At 35.2% G+C, this 17,873-nt stretch overlaps 1 protein-coding gene across 1 annotated transcript in view; it reads left to right on the plus strand.

Annotated features, from left to right (window-relative positions):
* LOC150095530 (receptor-type tyrosine-protein phosphatase epsilon-like) overlaps positions 1-17,873 on the plus strand; it is an 858,461-nt gene that overhangs the window by 693,573 nt on the left and 147,015 nt on the right. The window contains exon 16 of the mRNA XM_090410701.1: positions 5,134-5,288. Coding sequence (XP_090266827.1) covers positions 5,134-5,288 — 155 coding nt within the window. The remainder of the gene's footprint in view (positions 1-5,133; positions 5,289-17,873) is intronic.

Here is a 17,873-nt window from a genome sequence, read left to right on the forward strand (position 1 = left end):
CTTCCTACATTTTTCTCTGTATTTTCTCAGGTTATCTGCTTACTTACTTTCTTGGTATTTTCAGTAAACTCTCTTCTTTTCCAAGACTACTTTGGATCTCTAATGGGTATATGATGTGTAATATATAGCCTCTCCCTGTTAAATCAACCCCTTTCTTCCTATGGGGTAGCCTGTTTTTGCAAAAGGGACTCCAGCAAAACCAATGAGTATTCTCACTACAAAGAGATACGTTTCTTGTTTGCAGGTAGGTATCTCAAGAATTTGCAGGAAATGCCAACAGATCCATCAGGTGGTAGATGAGCTTCACTGCCTGGTGAAATATCACCATGCAGCTTATTGTGGAGGTCTGAAGTCACAAATGCCATGTTTGGTCTCTGGGGCAGAGATTCCAGTTTCTGCCCTACTCTGGAGACCAGGGGGCCGAATGTCCCCCCCCCCACCGCCACCCTTTCTGTGCAGTTAGAGTGGTATCCCTTCAAGGTCATGCCAAACACTCACATTACTTAAGGTACATTAATTCGAAGGTATGTTAATTAAAACAGTGATGTGATAGGCTGGCCACCAGATAGTGCATGGGCTCAAACCTGTCAGTAATGAGTCAGGAGGCTTCCTGGTGAACTGGCTCATAATCTCACTAACAGATACTCCACCCAGTTATACCTGGAGAGGGAATCCGAGTAGTGGTATGTGAGAGGCACTGTTGAGGCCATGGAGACTGGTCTCTCTATGTATGGCTGTCACGTACAAGAGTCTATCACCTCACTGCATGTGCCCGTGTATCCTTCCATCTAATCATCATTAAAATTTTTAAGAATCATAAAAACAGTGATAGTGACTCTGTAACAGAAATGAATTTCCTTCATAAACTAATCCTCCTCCTTCCCCCCCCCCAAAAAAAAGACTTCATAACTTGCACGTCAAACCAGAGCCTCTTCAATAAAAACTCACTTTCACATCCATTTTACTAGCATACCTGGAATTAACACAAACATAAATGACTTTCACCATCATTTATAGTCTTCCAGACTAGACATTTTATTCCTGACAGAAACCCAGATTGCAGCCACATCCACTCTGTCCACCTCCAATACCCAAATTACACACTTCACGATTCTTTTTGCCACAAGGGTAGTGCCTGTGCTTACATCAGATTTGACATAGCCTGCCAGAGAGAGAGAATGGCTAATTTAGCATTCTTTCTTTTGAATTTCTCTGTCTCAAGGTTGCCTTACCCCATTTAGAAACATTTGTTTCTTATGTTTACCAGTCTCCAAACACTGATAACCAATCGGATCTCTTCACAGTTCTTTCCATGAAACTTGATCATCTACAATTGAGCTATACAAATAGTGAGATTATTTTCCTATGCAACCTCAATATCTGCAATTCCAACACCACTGACCGAACTGGATGGGAAGCAGAAGTCTTTTTTTTTTTTTAAGTAGTGACCTAACACACATCATATGTCTACCTATTCAAATTCCTGATGGCCATCTTACCTCTACAAATACTCAAGACCTCTTTATGAACAGTTCCACACCATAGAGGTCACCTCTCTTCTCAGCAGCTCAGACCACAACCTTGTACAAGTCTTCTCTCTCACAGAATGCCCACAGAATGCCTTCCTCAAACCACTCTCAACCTTGCATCTTTTGGCATTACAAAGATGTCAACTAGGATGACCTTCAGCATTTCTGCTTCTCCTTCCCTTGGTCTGACTATTCCTTCTGCTTATCTGATGCTAACACCTGTTTCAAATAGGTGTGAGGATCAGATAAGTTGTATGTGTTGGATATTAACAAATATGCAACACGTAAAATAAATCTAGGCATACATAGATGTAATTTGAGTAACCATGAATTTCAGTGAAGTGATTCTGGTGCATTAAAGATAGGTCTTTTTTTTTTTTTTTTTTTTTTTTAATAAAAAAAAATGTGCCCATGATACTTTGTGATCCTGCATACAAGGGAGTTGGATTATAGGCTAGTAACCAAAAATCACAAGAAGAAATGAACCGAGTAAATAAAAATGATTGTTTAATGATAGCAGAGGATTAATTATAATAATAATAATAACAACAAAGTTACATCGACAATAGCTCTGAGCAAATGCTTCAAGCAGTTACACAAGAGCGTCTTCTGAAAGCAACAGGAAACAAATGTGATTACAAAAAGGAACTGCAAAATAACCGGTATGTGCGCTGGAAAAATAAACATTTGCATGGCCAATTTCTTAGAGATGCTGAGGACAGAATTGACATGAACAAGACGTGGCAATGGCTACAAGGATATGTTAAAAAAGAAACAGAAGGGTTTATTCTAGCAACTCAAGAACAGGCATTACAAACTAATGCAATGAAGGCAAAAATTTTGAACATCAATAATAATAGCAAATGCGATCAGAAAGATGAGACTGTAGAACATCTAATCAGTGCCTGCAGCAAGATAGCTCAAACTGTAAGAAAGAAAGATGTAAGAAAGCCACATATTTTGCACACATGCCAATGAATTATTTTGGCCACTTGACTATAAATACTGCCATGATCAAGTGGCCAAAATAATTCATTGGCATGTGTGCAAAATATGTGGCTTTCTTACATCTGATAACTGGTGGCAGCATAAAATAGAGCCAGTATTGGAAAACAAAACAGCAAAAATTCTCTGGGACTTTAGAATACAAACTGATCGGCATTTGGAACACAATAGATCACATCACAATTATCGAACACCGACAGGTTTGGATTATCGATATCGCAGCACCCAGTGATAACAACAAAAAACTGGAAAAAATTACTAAATATCGAGATCTGGCAATCAAAGTTGGCAGGCTGTGGCTTAAACACACTAAAGTTATCCCAGTAGTTATTATTGCAATTTCCAAGAAGCTATCCAACTATTTACAGCAATTAAACATCATGACCTATATAACCTACAAAAAACAGCATTACTTGGAACAGTACATATATTTTACGATGCTACCTGACAGACTATTCTTAGATTCTTGGATAGAATCTGAATTGTTCTGTATCACCAGTCAAATTGTTTGTTTAAATAATGTTGCTTAAATCTTGTTTTGACTGTGTATCAATTATGTGAATAAATAATAGAAAGCAAGAAATCAACTATTACCAAATGCTGATTCAGTTAGCTGAGTGAAAAGCACTTTATCTCTATAACCAGTAGGCCATGAGTTGGATGCTTGTGAATAGCATAGGCAGTAAATGAATTTTATTTAACTTTGAGGCTGTTAGCCAGCTCATGGGAAGCTCTTATCTGGATTAACTTCTTAATCCACCTGCAGTGGATTAAAAGTTAATCTAGATAAGAGATTCCCATAAGCTGGCTAATGTACTAGGTTTACAAATGCTTCTATGGGTGAGATTTACAAAAAAAAGTCTGAAGTATTATCATTGTTTTATCCTTTCTTTCTTTCCCAAAAAATATAGTATCCATTATATCCTATATGTCATTTATCATCTTCAACTATGTGTTGCAGACTTGTAATTTGGGGACCAATTAATTTGATACCAACCCTTTATTCCTAATATTCCTATTCCTAAAAGGAGTATTAGGAATTAAACAGTCTGTGTGCTGTTCATTTCATTTGCATAATCCTTTATATCATTTCAATTCTGATATGAACTTCTCCCATTGCACTGATCAGTACAGTCCTCTTTCTCTCTTATACGGTATGTCGCAAAACAAAAAAAAACAACAGTACTGAACTTAGACACCCCTTACTCCATAACATATATCATTGTAGTTATTTAGTAGTAAACTCTCGACAATTCAACAGACTTTGGATTTAATGGACATAATTTGACAAATAAATACAGATGATGAAATAATTAATAAAAAAATAAATAATACGATAGTTAATCGGAAGTGATTGGCAGTGTTTATAAATCGTCTTCGGATACATTCACGATATTTCATCCCAAAGAGGATACAAGCGGAGCCAAGACACTTCAAAATTTGTATGCATACAACATCAAGTCCGCCATCTGTAATTTTGCTACCACTTGGAAGGAGACAAAGACCAAACATTGGCTAATGGCTGGACCAAGTTACTGAACAGGAGTGAACCAGAGTACGATTTCAGAGGTTTTGAAACCTCTGATTTCTATGAAACTTTGATGTGAAGTGGTGATAATGTCAGTGAGAATGACATTGGACAATGGCTAGACATCGACGAGGGTGACCCAGGCTACCAAATTCTCAGCCAGATGAGATTCTATGGGGCTATCAGGTGGTTGACAATGAGGAAGAAGAAGAGACGGTTCCGGCTGGTCCTAATATCCCTTATTTGCAAACATCATTCATTTTTGTAGCTTCCATACTAACTTCACTATTATTCCTTATTCATTCTTATACTATTCCACTTTCTTTCTTTCTTTTCATTCCTTGCTCATCTATCTTATTATCCCAATTCTCCTATATCATATCACCATATTCATTCTGTCCCACCTTCACATCTCACATATGATAGCATCATTGACATTACTTTTACTGGATTCTTACTTAACAAGATCATCCACTCACTTTTTCACTTACTTTTTTTTATCTCTCACAATGTTTCCTCTTCACATTCATTTACTCATGAGATGAACATTTTGTGCTCTCATTTCTTGACACACTCAATTCACCATAGCTCTCATTAACTCTACATTCAGTTCACACCACCGTAGTCCAAAAAATATTTGTAACACATTTCACAAAATAATAAATCAGAATGCAGATGCCACAAAGATCTGCATATATACTAAAACACCAGTTAACATACCACATAAAAACACTGATATAAATTTTTTTTTAATGAGAACTAGCATTTCAAAGCAGCTGTCATCTAGCGAAACCTTAATCAAAATTGCTAATAAAAAATTATTATACTCTAAAGAGATCTTGTCTTTTTAATTAGTACAGAACTTAGGCAACTCATGTCAATAGTTATGAAATCTCGTAGAATACCTTTCAAACTTTTAAAGTTTCAGAATGCAACCAGTATAAAATGCTGATAGATATTTAGCATGCTTTTTTTGAAATAAAAGTATTAACTGTTATAACTGTTCATTTTTAACATAAATAACATAGTGAGCTTAAGTTACCTGGTTATAAATGTTCTGTTTCATTACAGGAAGGTTTAACTGAGGAAAGGGAATTACTACACTTTCATTTTGTGATGTGGAAGGATTTCTTGGCTCCAGAACAACCATCCTGGTTATTGCGATTTATCAAGAGGGTTAGTGAACATTATTGTTCTGACAGAGGTCCACTACTAGTCCACTGCAGGTGAATTTTACTTACTTACTTTTTTTTGTAACTTGAATTTCAATTGTTTCTTCTGCACAGGTTAAAAAATAAATTAAGACTGCTGTAATCCTGATATTACCAGGCTATTTACATATCAGTTCTGTTCGAGCAATGTTGCAAGAGAGTGTAAAGAGAACAACAAAGTTTTATTACATAAAGGGTGCTGCAACACAGTGATAATAAATTTATATATACAGATTGATTGAAGCCTTAAAGTAAGCCATTAGGAAAAAGAAAACCAGGACGTCCTCTTAAAAGATTCAATAAACTGCCCATCGTGATCCAAACACATGGCCGATCTTTAAAATTTCGATACCAAGGTCTTTTGCAATCGTATTTAATTCTCATTGATTTTTTGGTGATTGATGATAAAAAGCATATAATTTATCCATAAATATTTCAAAATTATTTATTTCTTTAATGTTTTTTTTTTTTTTAATCTTCTTCTTCTTCCTAACATGGAATTTAGGCCAAGTGGCCTGTTCCGGTCTCATGCCATCTCTTTCTTGGTCCTCTGATTCTTCTTTTTCCACTTATTTTGTATCTGTATAATATTTCTGGTAGTCTACTGTTGTCCATTTGAATTAAATGTTCTAGCCATTTTTGTTTATACTATCTTATGTAGTAATTAATTGGTTTTATTTTCAGGGATTGTAAGATTTCTACATTTGTTTTGTTGTCCCACTTGGTATATCCAGCTGTTTTTCTGAGGAACTTCATTTCTGCTGTTTGAATTCGTTTTTCATTTTTCCTTTTCATGGTTCATGTTTCGCTTCTATATAGTAGAGTTGGTTTTGACAAGACATTATATAGTCTAATTCTAGTGTGTTTTTGTACTAGGGATGGCTTAAATATGTTATTTATTATGCCATTTACTTTGACAAAGTTTGATATTTTAGTGTCTATGTCTTTTTCTTCTTTGTATGATAGATCACATCCCAAGTATCTAAAAGTGTTTACTTGTTCTAGTATTTTATTATCTATCACTATTTTACTTCTTATTGGGTTTTCTCCTTTGAATGCCATTATTTTTGTTTTTTCTTTAGATATTGTCATATTATATTACTTTTAAATATCATTTAATGATTTTAATGATCTTTGCAGGTCATCTTCTGATGTAGCTAATACTATTTGATCATCTGCAAATAGTAGTGTATCTATCTTCATTTTCAGGGTCATTTGTATGCTAAATGAGTTATGCTGTTTCCAGATTGTTAATATTTCATTTATATATATATATACTGAAAAGCAGAGGTGAGAGGGTACATCCTTGTCGTACTCCTCTTGATATATCTTTCCATTCTGAGATGTGTTCTAATTTAACTGCTATTTTATTTCCTGTATATATTTCTTGAATAGATTGTAAAAGTTGGTTTGGTATGTTTAAATCGGTTAATATTTTAAACAATTTTTGTCTACTAATTTTGTCAAAGGCTTTTTCATAATCAATAAAGGCCACTTGTCTTTCTTTTTGAAATTCTCTTCTCTTTTCTATTAATAATTTTACAGTAAAAATTGGATCTATGCAGGATCGACCTTTTTGGAAACCATTTTGTTCTTCTAGTAATTTGTCTTCTACAATGCTGCTTAATTTCTCTTTTAATATTCCTGCATATATTTTACATCCTGTATTCATCAGGCTAATTCCCCTATAATTATTGCAATTGTCTTTATTCCTTTTTTATAGATTGGAATAACCAGTGCTTTTTTATTATTATTATTATTTCGGGAAACTCCAAGGAGTCGACAGACTCATTGAGGGAGGCTCTAACATAATGTCAAGAACAACTATTCGACATTCACACAGTATCTATCATACCTCGCTTTGAACTCATTCAAGGTCATAGCACCCACAACAGACTCCGGCAGCTTATTCCACTCATTTACCACTCTCCAAGTAAAAACTCTAGCTCTAATACCCTTGTTAACCACATTCTTGCCCAGCTTCCATGTATGGCCCTGGTCCTCCCACCACCAGTCCTATTCTCAAAAATATCTTCTGGATTAATCTTATAGAAACCCTTCAGTAATTTGAATGTCTCAATCATATCGCCCCTTTTCCGCCTATCAACCAATTTTTGTAACCCACAAATCTTCAATCTGTTCTCATAAGGTTCATTCCACAGACCTACCACCATCTTGGTCACTCATCTCTGGATCCTCTCCACCTCCTCCCCATCAAGAAGACACCCTGGCACCCATATCTGGGCACAGTAATCCAGATGGGGTCTTATCAGGGCTCGATATAGAGGAACAATAACTGGTTTGTCTCTGCTTGTTAAAGTATTTTTCAGTAACCAAGTGATTTGATGAGCTGATTTAGCTACTTTTGCAACGTGCCCCCTAAACGTCAACTCCCTATCCACCAACACTCCCAAATCCTTGGCCTCATCAATCTCCTGGAGTACAGTTCCACCAATGTGATATACTGCTGCTAATCTTTTCACTCCAAAATGCATAACCTTACACTTTGCCACATTAAATTGACATCCATTTTCCCTAGCCCAGTCCTCCAAACTATCCAAATCATCCTGCAAAATTTTGACATCCTGTGCACTCACTATTGCTCTACCTAACTTTGCATCATCAGCAAACAAGTGAATGCTTCCTCTCAGATCCTTTCCTATATCGTTAATGAACAAATTGAAAAGTAGTGGTCCAAGAACAGAACCCTGCGGCACACCACTAGTCACAAGCCGTCTTTTGGACTCCACTCCTGAATAAACCACTCTCTGGTATCTCTCCATCAACCACCCTCCTATCCGTCTCACCAACCCTATATCCATCCCCATCTGCTCCAGTTTACTGATTAGAGTTCCATGTGGTATCCTGTCAAAGTCCTTGGCAAGGTCCAGTAGAATCACTATAAACCCATTACCTTTATCCAGTTCAGCCATCACCGTGTTATAAAACGTGAGCAAGTTACTGAGGCATGACCTACCCTTCACAAAACCATGTTTCCCCCCCATACAGTATCCCATTTTCATCTATCCAAGAGTTAGGTGTTTTTCCAGACATCCAAACCATATTAAAAAATTTCAGAAGTCTTTCATTAAATCTTTCACCTGCATTTTTGTATAGTTCTATATTTATATTATCTTCTCCTGGTGTTTTCCTATTTTTCATCTTCTTTATTATATTTTTCAGTTCTAACATTGTGATATTTTCTATTAAGTCATTCTTTATCTTATAAAATTTTATTTCATTGTTCTCATCTGTCCAGATATTTTGGAAATAGGTCACCCATTTTTCTAAATCTATTGTTTGTATTTTTATCTTTTCTTTTATTTCTTTATTCATGTATTTTATTACCTTATAGGTTTTGGGTGGTGGTTTAAATAAATCCTTTTCTAGTTTTGTTATGAAATTGTTCCATCTTTCTCTATGTTTTTTCATTACTTCTTGTTTTGCAATTGCACTATTTCTTTTATACTCTATTTCTGCTTCTATTGTTTTGGAATTTAGCCATTTCTGGCAACTGTCCTTTTTGGTTTTTATTATATTTTCTATTTCTTTGTTCCTGTCTCGTAGTCCTCTTTTTCTAATCCATTTGTGCTTTATTCCTAAGGTTTCTGTTGCTGCTTTTGTGAGAATTTGTTTCAAATTTTCCCATTCTATGTCACTTGATTCATGTGTGGTTTCTGTTTTTAAGTTTGTGCATTTTTGATATTGTTGTCTAACTTGAGGATCCTGTAATGAAGAAATTTTGTAGCTTGGCTGGTAAGAATTTTCAATTCTATGTGTTTTTAGCCACTTTGGTTTAAAACGAATTTTTGCTGATACTATATAATGATCAGAGTTTAATTCAAAGCCTCGATATGCTCTTACGTCTAAAATTAACTCCGCTAATTTAAAATTTGTGATAACATAGTCAATTACTGATTTGTATCCTCTGGCTGACCAACTATATTTATGTATTTCCTTGTGTTTAAGCATTGAATTCATTATTCTCATATTATTATAAATGGCAAAATCGTGCAATCTGCGACCATTTTGATTACATGTACCTTTGCCAAATTTACCTATGTTTGTTTTGTATTTTTTGTTTCCTATTCTGGCATTTAAATCTCTTCTGCTAGCAGTAAATAGTCAGTTTTGTTTGTTTTATCTATGGCATTCTGTAATTCTTTATAAAATAGATTACTGTTTTCTTCTTTTCCCTCTTCTGGTGCATATGCACCAATTATTGTTATGTGGCCTCTTAATGTCTTGAGTCTAATTTCTATTAGTTGTAATATACAATATCGTTCTTTAGGGATTTATGTACCATAATCATTATACCTGCTTTTGCTCTTTCTTCTTTTTTTACCCACCTGTAGATTTGTATATAGTTGTTTGTTTCTTTTGTACCTTTTTGTTTTTTCTTTGTTTCTGTTAATATACATATCTTTATGTTAGCTTGATTTAGTTGTTTATCAAGTTGTTCTTCTTCTTTGTGTGCAATGCTTCGCACATTCCATGTTGCAATCTTCATTATGTGTTCCTTTTTCCAATTTCGTTTACCGTTTCCTGGGTTGTGGTCTTTTCCCTGACAGTCCGTCCGGCTTTTCTTTGCATGAAACTTGAAAGTATTTTGAATTTCCCCAGGGCAGGTTACTAACCTGTCGCTGAGTAAGTCCAGTGGTAAGGTTGCTACCTAACACCTCTGGACAGGCAGATCTAACAGCATTTACTCTGTTAGGATGTTAAGGTTATACTGCCCATACTCGGTCGCCAATGCCTCGTTTATACTTTTAGAACAGGATGGATCATGGGAAGGTGAGGTTGACGTTTGAGTGGGAGAGGCTATGTATTGCGCTTTACCACCCCTTCCACCCCGAATCGTCTAATGCTCATCTAATAAACGATGAGTTACGCAGTGCCAAATCACAATGTTGGGAAATCTTTGTAGAAGTTTGATTGCAACACCTGATTTGTTTCCTAACATTACACTAGCTCCATCAGAACAAAATGCAATGAGATGATTTTTTAAATAGTTATCAAAAAATCCATATGAATTTAAAGTAGCAATTATAGTAACATGTATACATTCTGCGGTGGTATTTCCTAGTTCTGCAAGATTATTAAATAATAAGAACAAGGGGCTCGCAAATTTGAGAAAAATGTAACAAAGAGCTCAACGAGCCCCTTATAGCTCACCACCTGTATCATCATCATGCATATCAAGGCTTTAGGCCTTGATATGCATGATGATGATGATACAGATTGATATCTTTGGAATGGTTGCTACAGTATTGAGAAAGTTATATAAAGACAGAATTCGTAATAGATTGATAGAAATGTTATAGTTATAGGGAATAGCATGTGAAGGGTAGGCCTTGCTTAATAATTTCTTGACCTAGTACAGTGAAACAAGACCTGAATAGAGTTTGCTAAAAGAAATGGCTACACCATGTTATTTCTAGAATTTGCAAAGACACTGTACTGCATTGCTCCTAATGACATTAAACTGAAGCAAATATATATGAATATAAAGTTGGTAAATTCTGACTATGGCAGTAGCTGATGGACAGACATCAAAGAATAATGGGTGAAAATAGTACGGGTGATTCTACTACTCATCAAAGAGTAGTAGAATTAAGGAGAAGGTAGGTGATCAGTGGTGAAAGTTCAGGGTTCTGTATTCAGCTGCTGTTGTTTAATTTATACACTAGCAATACGGGAAATGATGTGCGGGGAAATATCCAATAGTCTGCAGGGGATGCAAAACTGAGTGAGCATTGTTAATAAAGGTAATGAGAGATCGTCCTGCAGAATGGTTTAATTAGAGGCTGAAAATGTGGGCAAAGGATAATTGTTATCAGTTTAATGGCAAAGCATAAGCTTATGTACTTTTTGGATGAAAAAATTACAAGTTATGTACAGCACTAATATAACTAGACTACAGGAAATTGAAGAGGATAGGGATTAGGGGGTACTGGTGTGCATTGCAGTGGATATGCATATTACAAAAGTTTGCAAAGTAGCTTAAAGGTTACATTGATGGTGAAGAACACTCTGACAGGTGGAAAGAAGTTATAATTCTTCTTTATGAAGCTTCACTATAGTACTTCTGGACTGTTGTGCACAGGTCTGCTTGCTTGGATGTTTTGTTGATGTGGAAGTGGTGGAGAGATGATTATTACAAACCTTTAATCTATCTTTATAGGGAGAATTCCACATTTATGCCACCAACTTAGTCACTTGCCTCTAGTTGATATGCAGAAATTAGAGGATATGATAGAAACATCCCAATCATTCATGGTGAAGATATAGTACGCAAGGCAAAACAATACGGTAATCTGAAACTTCAATTATCTAGACAATTTAACCAGCTGGCCTTTCTTAAAAGATGTCAGGATTCGGGAATTTTGCCTACTTGCATTAAATTTAAAAGTCAAGTAAAAATAAAATAAAATAAACATCCATATCTATAAGCATTCTGCTCTGTTACATGAACAGATCATAGCTACATGCACCATTCTCACTACTATCAATGCAGCCATCAGATCATTGCAGTCTGAACTCTCAACAATTTTGAATTCTATACTATTCTCTTAATATTTTGGAGGCTTCAGCTCAAAAAGAATTCCTGGAAATAAAAAATAGACATATCAATAAGTAGAACAGACTTTTGGATTCTAAATCCATTTGAGAAACGGATTTAGAATCCACACCTTTTCATACTGTAGTTAATTTGTCATCAAAAAGATTTAACGAAGCTGCCATTAGTGTCCTAAGTCTCAGCCACAATTTTGCCATTTCACATCAAGTACTGGCACTATACCTAATGTTCAACATCAGATGTCGTAACTTAGCTCCTGAGATACCTAATAACATTAAAACCTCCCAAAAGAAATCTATCTCCCTGCCATCTCAATGCCCTCAGTAAACTACATAAAGATAACAGCATAGTCATCACTAGGTCTGATAAGGGAAGTGCTACCATTATCCTCAACACCAGTGAATACAATGAGAAAATGGATGTCATTCTTAGAGATTGCTCCACCTGCAGACCTTTAGATTATGATCTTACTAAATTGCAAATCAAAAAATTAAAAAGCCTACTCTAAAAAGTTTCTTCCTGGACTCCTGATATCACAAAAAAACTCAAACCCTTCAGTTGCAACCCCCACCCCCTCGGATATATGGCTTGTCTAAGATTCATAAACCCAATTTCCCCTAAAATCCATAGTAGATACCATTGATTCTCTCTCCGATAAATTATCTAAACAGTTAATGAAATCTCTTCCTCCCCCCTTACTGGTCATTCCATATTATACATAAAAATTATTTTCATTTTAAAAGTTCCATTGTAAATATAATTGTTAATGATATTGATATCATAATGAACTTTGACATTACCTCATTGTTCATTTATATTCCCTTAAATGACATCTTATCTCTGGTTATTTCTCTTGAAAGAACAAAATTTATAAACTGATAGAGGGCACCTCTATGGGGTCTCTCTTGCCAATTTTTTTTATGGAAGAATTTAAAAAACAACCTCTTGACTCAGCCCCTCTCAAACCTTGTATTTTAACCATATGTATCTGGTTAAAATATATAGATGTCTTTTATGGTCTCATGGCCCAGACATATTAGATACTTTCCTATGTCAACTCAAAAGTCTTTACCCTAGAATCCAATTTACAATGGATAAGGAATCTGATAATAGTCTGGCCTTTCTAGACACCTTGGTCACCCAGCTATCTAACAGTAAGCTGTCATTTTCAGTATATAGGAAACCCATTCACACGGGCAGATACATTCGAAAACTTTCCCATCATCCTCCTCTCAAACAATATGGTGTCATAAAAACACTAACCCATTAAGAGCTTATAACTTTTGTTCCAATGAGACCTCCCTTGCAACAGAACTTAATCATATACACCACACTTTTCTATCTAATGGCTACAGTTCCCACAATATCAAAAAATAAAAAAATAAAAAATTCCTTCTCCCAGTCCAGAACCTTTTCTTCAGAAAGATTTTAGTAATGCTATCACCATCCCCCTCTGTCCAAGGTACATCAGAAAAAATATCCAGTAACTTAAAGAAATACAGTCTTTGTAAGACTTTCAAGCCTCACTTAAAACTAGCTACCTTTATTCACTTCACTAAAGACAAACTCCCTCCCCTCTCAGTTCTAAGTGTATCAGAGTTTCTTGTTCCTTCAAGTTGGCCTATTATGGACAGCCAAGATTAGCTACCATCCAAGTGGAAAAACATAAAAAAATACATCTGTAGTCATGACTATGGTCTGTCTGGCCTTGTAGACCATGTTTAGATACAGCTCACACAATCAGTTGGAAAAAAGGATCATCATGCTCCATCACAGTAAATTTAGAAGAGAAAGACTGTTTTTAGAATCTGCTGCTGCTTTTAAAATTCAGCCTAATTTAAATAAATATGGTTACATAAAACTTCCCAAAATATGGGAAACACTAATACTTTGAGATCCCAGTTTACATCCTAGGCTACTGCCAGTTGTCCATAGAGGGGTGCCCCATCTAGTTAGGGCTCTAGTCTTTCATCCATTTCAGTTAGCTGCCTTTTGTGTGTTACATCTCATTTCATACATCCTGTCACCGAGATGAAATATTAGAAGAATTAAATACTATTTTTAATCATTTCCTAGTGCAGTTTCATGCCATTAAACTCTTATCATGAGTTTTTCCCAGCACTTAAGCTTAACATATGGATATGATAGAAACATATAAGTTACTAAAGATTTTTATATGATTGATGCAGATGGAATTTTTCCGTATATGACAGTATGACAAAAAGAGAGAGACCAAGAGTAATCCTTGAGTAAGAGCATTAGCTGCAGTTTAAGGAAACTATATTTTTTTGCTTGTAGAGTGGTAAATGATTGCAGTATGCTGTGTGTGTGTGTGTGTGTTTGTTTGTGTGTGCATCTTGTCAATAAGCTGGCCTTGTTGGCTGAGTGGTTAGTGTATCTGCTCTCCAGACAAGAGGCTGTGGATTTGAATCCCACCAGAGGCATGGATGTTTGTGATTGTCCTCTTAACCATTTACCATATGTGCTGCTCTATAATCTCTGTCCTGGCACAGTATGATCTTTGATGTCTTTGTGCCATAAAAATAAAAAAAAAACTATCTTGTCAATAAATGAGCTTCAAGAGAGAGAGAGAGAGAGAGAGGTATGATGGGTATTGTGTGAATAATGATTAGTGTGGGTTTCTACTGATGAGTCTTAAGTTTCCATGGAGATACCAATATGATAATAATAATAGTATAATGAATATAACTAAAGAAAAAATTTAACTTGCAAGTGCTGATGCCCAATCTTATTGCTGGTATAATTTTCAAATATTTCACCATTATATTATTATTATTATGGACAACTCTAGGGAATCTTTAGACTCATCGTTTTAGGCCCTAAACATCATGTCAAGAACTATCCAACATTTGTGCAGTATCTATCATACTTTGCTTTGAATTCATTCGCAGTTATGGCACCCACAACAGACTCTGGCAACCTATTCCCTCATTCACTACTCTCCAAGCAAAAAAAGCCTAGTTCTAACAACCTTGTTAACTACACTCTTACTCATTTTCCATGGACAGTCCCTAGTTCTCTCACCAACACACCTGTTCTGAAAACTTTCATAGTTTTTACATTTCACTTTGAAATAATGCTGGATGTAGGAACTATATTTTTTGTTTGCTTACAAAAAATACACTTCTCTGACATTTCAAATTCCTTAGTACTGAATGAGAGTTTTTGCTCTCTTAAGGTTTCTGCCTTGTCTCTGAAGAGAACCAACCACTTTGCTTGGATGGTGCCTATGTCTTTTAAATAGTCCACGCTAAGGCAACTCGTGAATGCTGAGGAATGTTTATGGAACACTTATATTCTCTGCACCACCGGCACTATGCAAACATGCAAGAAGGTGTCAGCAGAAGGCTATTGCAAGAGGGTAAGGAGTGGTTTCTTTGTGTGGAGGGTGTTTGAACCGTGGAATGCATTGCCTGATGGAGTGGTGGGAGCGAGAACGGTCAATGAGTTTAAAGAGTGGTATGATAGACTTTGTGTTTCTTAGGGGGGGGGACCTCCCCTCGATGAGTCTTGACAGACTTTATGTTCTTAGGAAGGACCTCCCACGATGATTCTTTTGACTCCATGGAGGCATGAATAATAATAATAATAATAATAAAAGATTTTTCCTGGCAGTTTGCTTCTCCCTCACTCTATGTACTTGAAGCTAAATTGTATATTAGATCATTATATTGCTACTTTTTCACAGATGCTATTACACATACTTCTCTATGCAAAGCCTGGCAAAATAAAGTGTTTCATAGTCTGTTTGATTATTAGACTGTGCCAGTATATTAATAACTAAAAAAAAAAATGTTACAACAGTGGTGTATGTTACAAATATGCAAAATTTATTATTATTATTTTTTAATTAAGATTTTTCACAGAAACAGGTTGGGAAACACTGCCCTACAGCATGATGTTAAGCTAAAAAAAAATTCACTATAACAAACCATTCCTGTAACCTCATTGAGATTGCTATAGGGTGGTTTCCAGCTGAAATCATCAGAGAGCTGAAGCTGCATAATTTTTGATTTTGATAAAAGCAAGTTATTTTGTCACTCTGTTCTTCTGACAGAAAAAAAAAAATAATAATAAAGATTTTTCCTGGCATTTGATTAATTATAACAGCCATTTTTATTTGGTAGATCCACAGCATTTTTATATGTCGAAGGATTCTAAAATTAATCACAGCGTAATTTTCTGATTTGCTGCCATTTTAATGCTCAAGGTGTGTATTTTTGGATTTATTATTTACATTTTCATAAAAACTAATTTTTTTTCAAGATGGTGGCTATTTGCTTCTTATTCCATACTGATTAGGCCATAATTAGGCTCTTTCTTCTATGAAAACAATTGCTATTGCCTCAACCTTTGCAAAAAAAACTAAAAATGGCTGAATTTGCAGCCCTAAAAAAATTATATAGGGATCAAACAGAAATTTGAAATTTTTATGAGAGATCTCTTGATAGGTGACTATAAAACAAAATTAATCCCATTGTATTATTTTTATCCTTTCAGCATATGAAGAAAACTGCAATTTTTTCTATTTCATTCCATTGCCATTCTTACAAGTATGCATTTTTCGGCATATTTAGCACATGCACTTCAAAATATAATTTAAAGTTGATGATAACCTCACTTTCATCAAAATATAAAATTATGCAGCTACAATTTAACTTTTAATTTGATGATTTCACACAGAATGATCTTATAATAAGAGTTGAGTAATGTATAGTAGATTTCGTAATGTCTAGAGTGGGTCTCCTGCCACAAATCATATAGTACCATTTGAAGTTATCGGGTTCATCACAGGATTATTACCTCAGAACAGAGATTCATATTTCTTTGCTAATAGTATTAATATAATAATAAGCAAATAAAAGTTTGCTGTGAAGTATCTTCATGATTAAGCTACTTGAGCATAGAGATTAGTTGACTTTATATCAGGTTACCTTCCATGTTGCATTATCTACAATACGCTTCCTTTGGAGTATGTATGATAGTACCATTCATTATTGGTAATCAATTCTTATACCATTTTCATGATAGAATACTGTGACCAAGCATTCTTGAAGAATATTTATGACTTCCAGCATTGGTTGTGTTTAATGCTGTGTCTGCATTCATGATATTCTCAGGCAGTGCATTCTGCTAATCACTCTCCATGCAAAGAACCTTCTCCTCATTCCTTTGCTCACCCTCTCCATATACAATTTTCTGAGACTGCCATTCTCTCGCTCTGTACTTTTATTATCACTCTCACTTTCAACACTGCCCTCAATGCTATCTGGCACTACATCACAAATTCCTATCATATCACTATTTTCTATCACATTATGGCGTTCATCATACATCAATCTCGCGACCTGAGACATACTTCAAATCCTCACTTTCCTTACACTTTCCCACCACTATCATTATCGCAAACTCCAGCCGCTCTCAGAAAAGCATACATCCCGTAGACGTTACACTGAACGAACTCCCTTTGGTTAAATTTTTTAACAAAGACAGTGATGATTTGGATGCCATTGTCTTTTTTCTCATTGGTGCTATGTGTTACGCTACGTATCTATCTTATCTTATCAAAATACTAATTTAACACTAATTAAAGCAAAATTTTTATGCTAAACAGATTAACTCCGCAGTATACTATAATTCTGGCACAATTTTTAAACTGATAACGCTATTTTTTTAGAACTAAATAACTTATCTTTCGGAGCTCTTCAAACGTAGTCCTACCATCAACACGTCCCCTATTGTCTGATTATTCCTCCACTTTCCTCCAAAATCATTAGAACAAGAGCTACTGCTAACTGATACCCTTTTACAGTTCATCTTCAAAATCAATGAACCAACTTCCCTGCCCCCTCTTTCATTCCATCTTCTTCTCTTCTTTTGAACAGCCTTTCACACTCGTTCCCTAAAGAATACAACCTTCAGTTGTTCAAAAAAAAAAAAAAAAAAGTGAACAGATTCCTCCTTTCATCTTGTCCTCTTGTCCACACATAGCAATATAG

Source organism: Typopeltis vanoorti, chromosome 20 (genome assembly GCF_054136105.1).
Source record: "Typopeltis vanoorti isolate ZY-2024b chromosome 20, IOZ_Tvanoo_1.0, whole genome shotgun sequence".
Taxonomy (NCBI): Eukaryota; Metazoa; Arthropoda; class Arachnida; order Uropygi; family Thelyphonidae; genus Typopeltis; species Typopeltis vanoorti.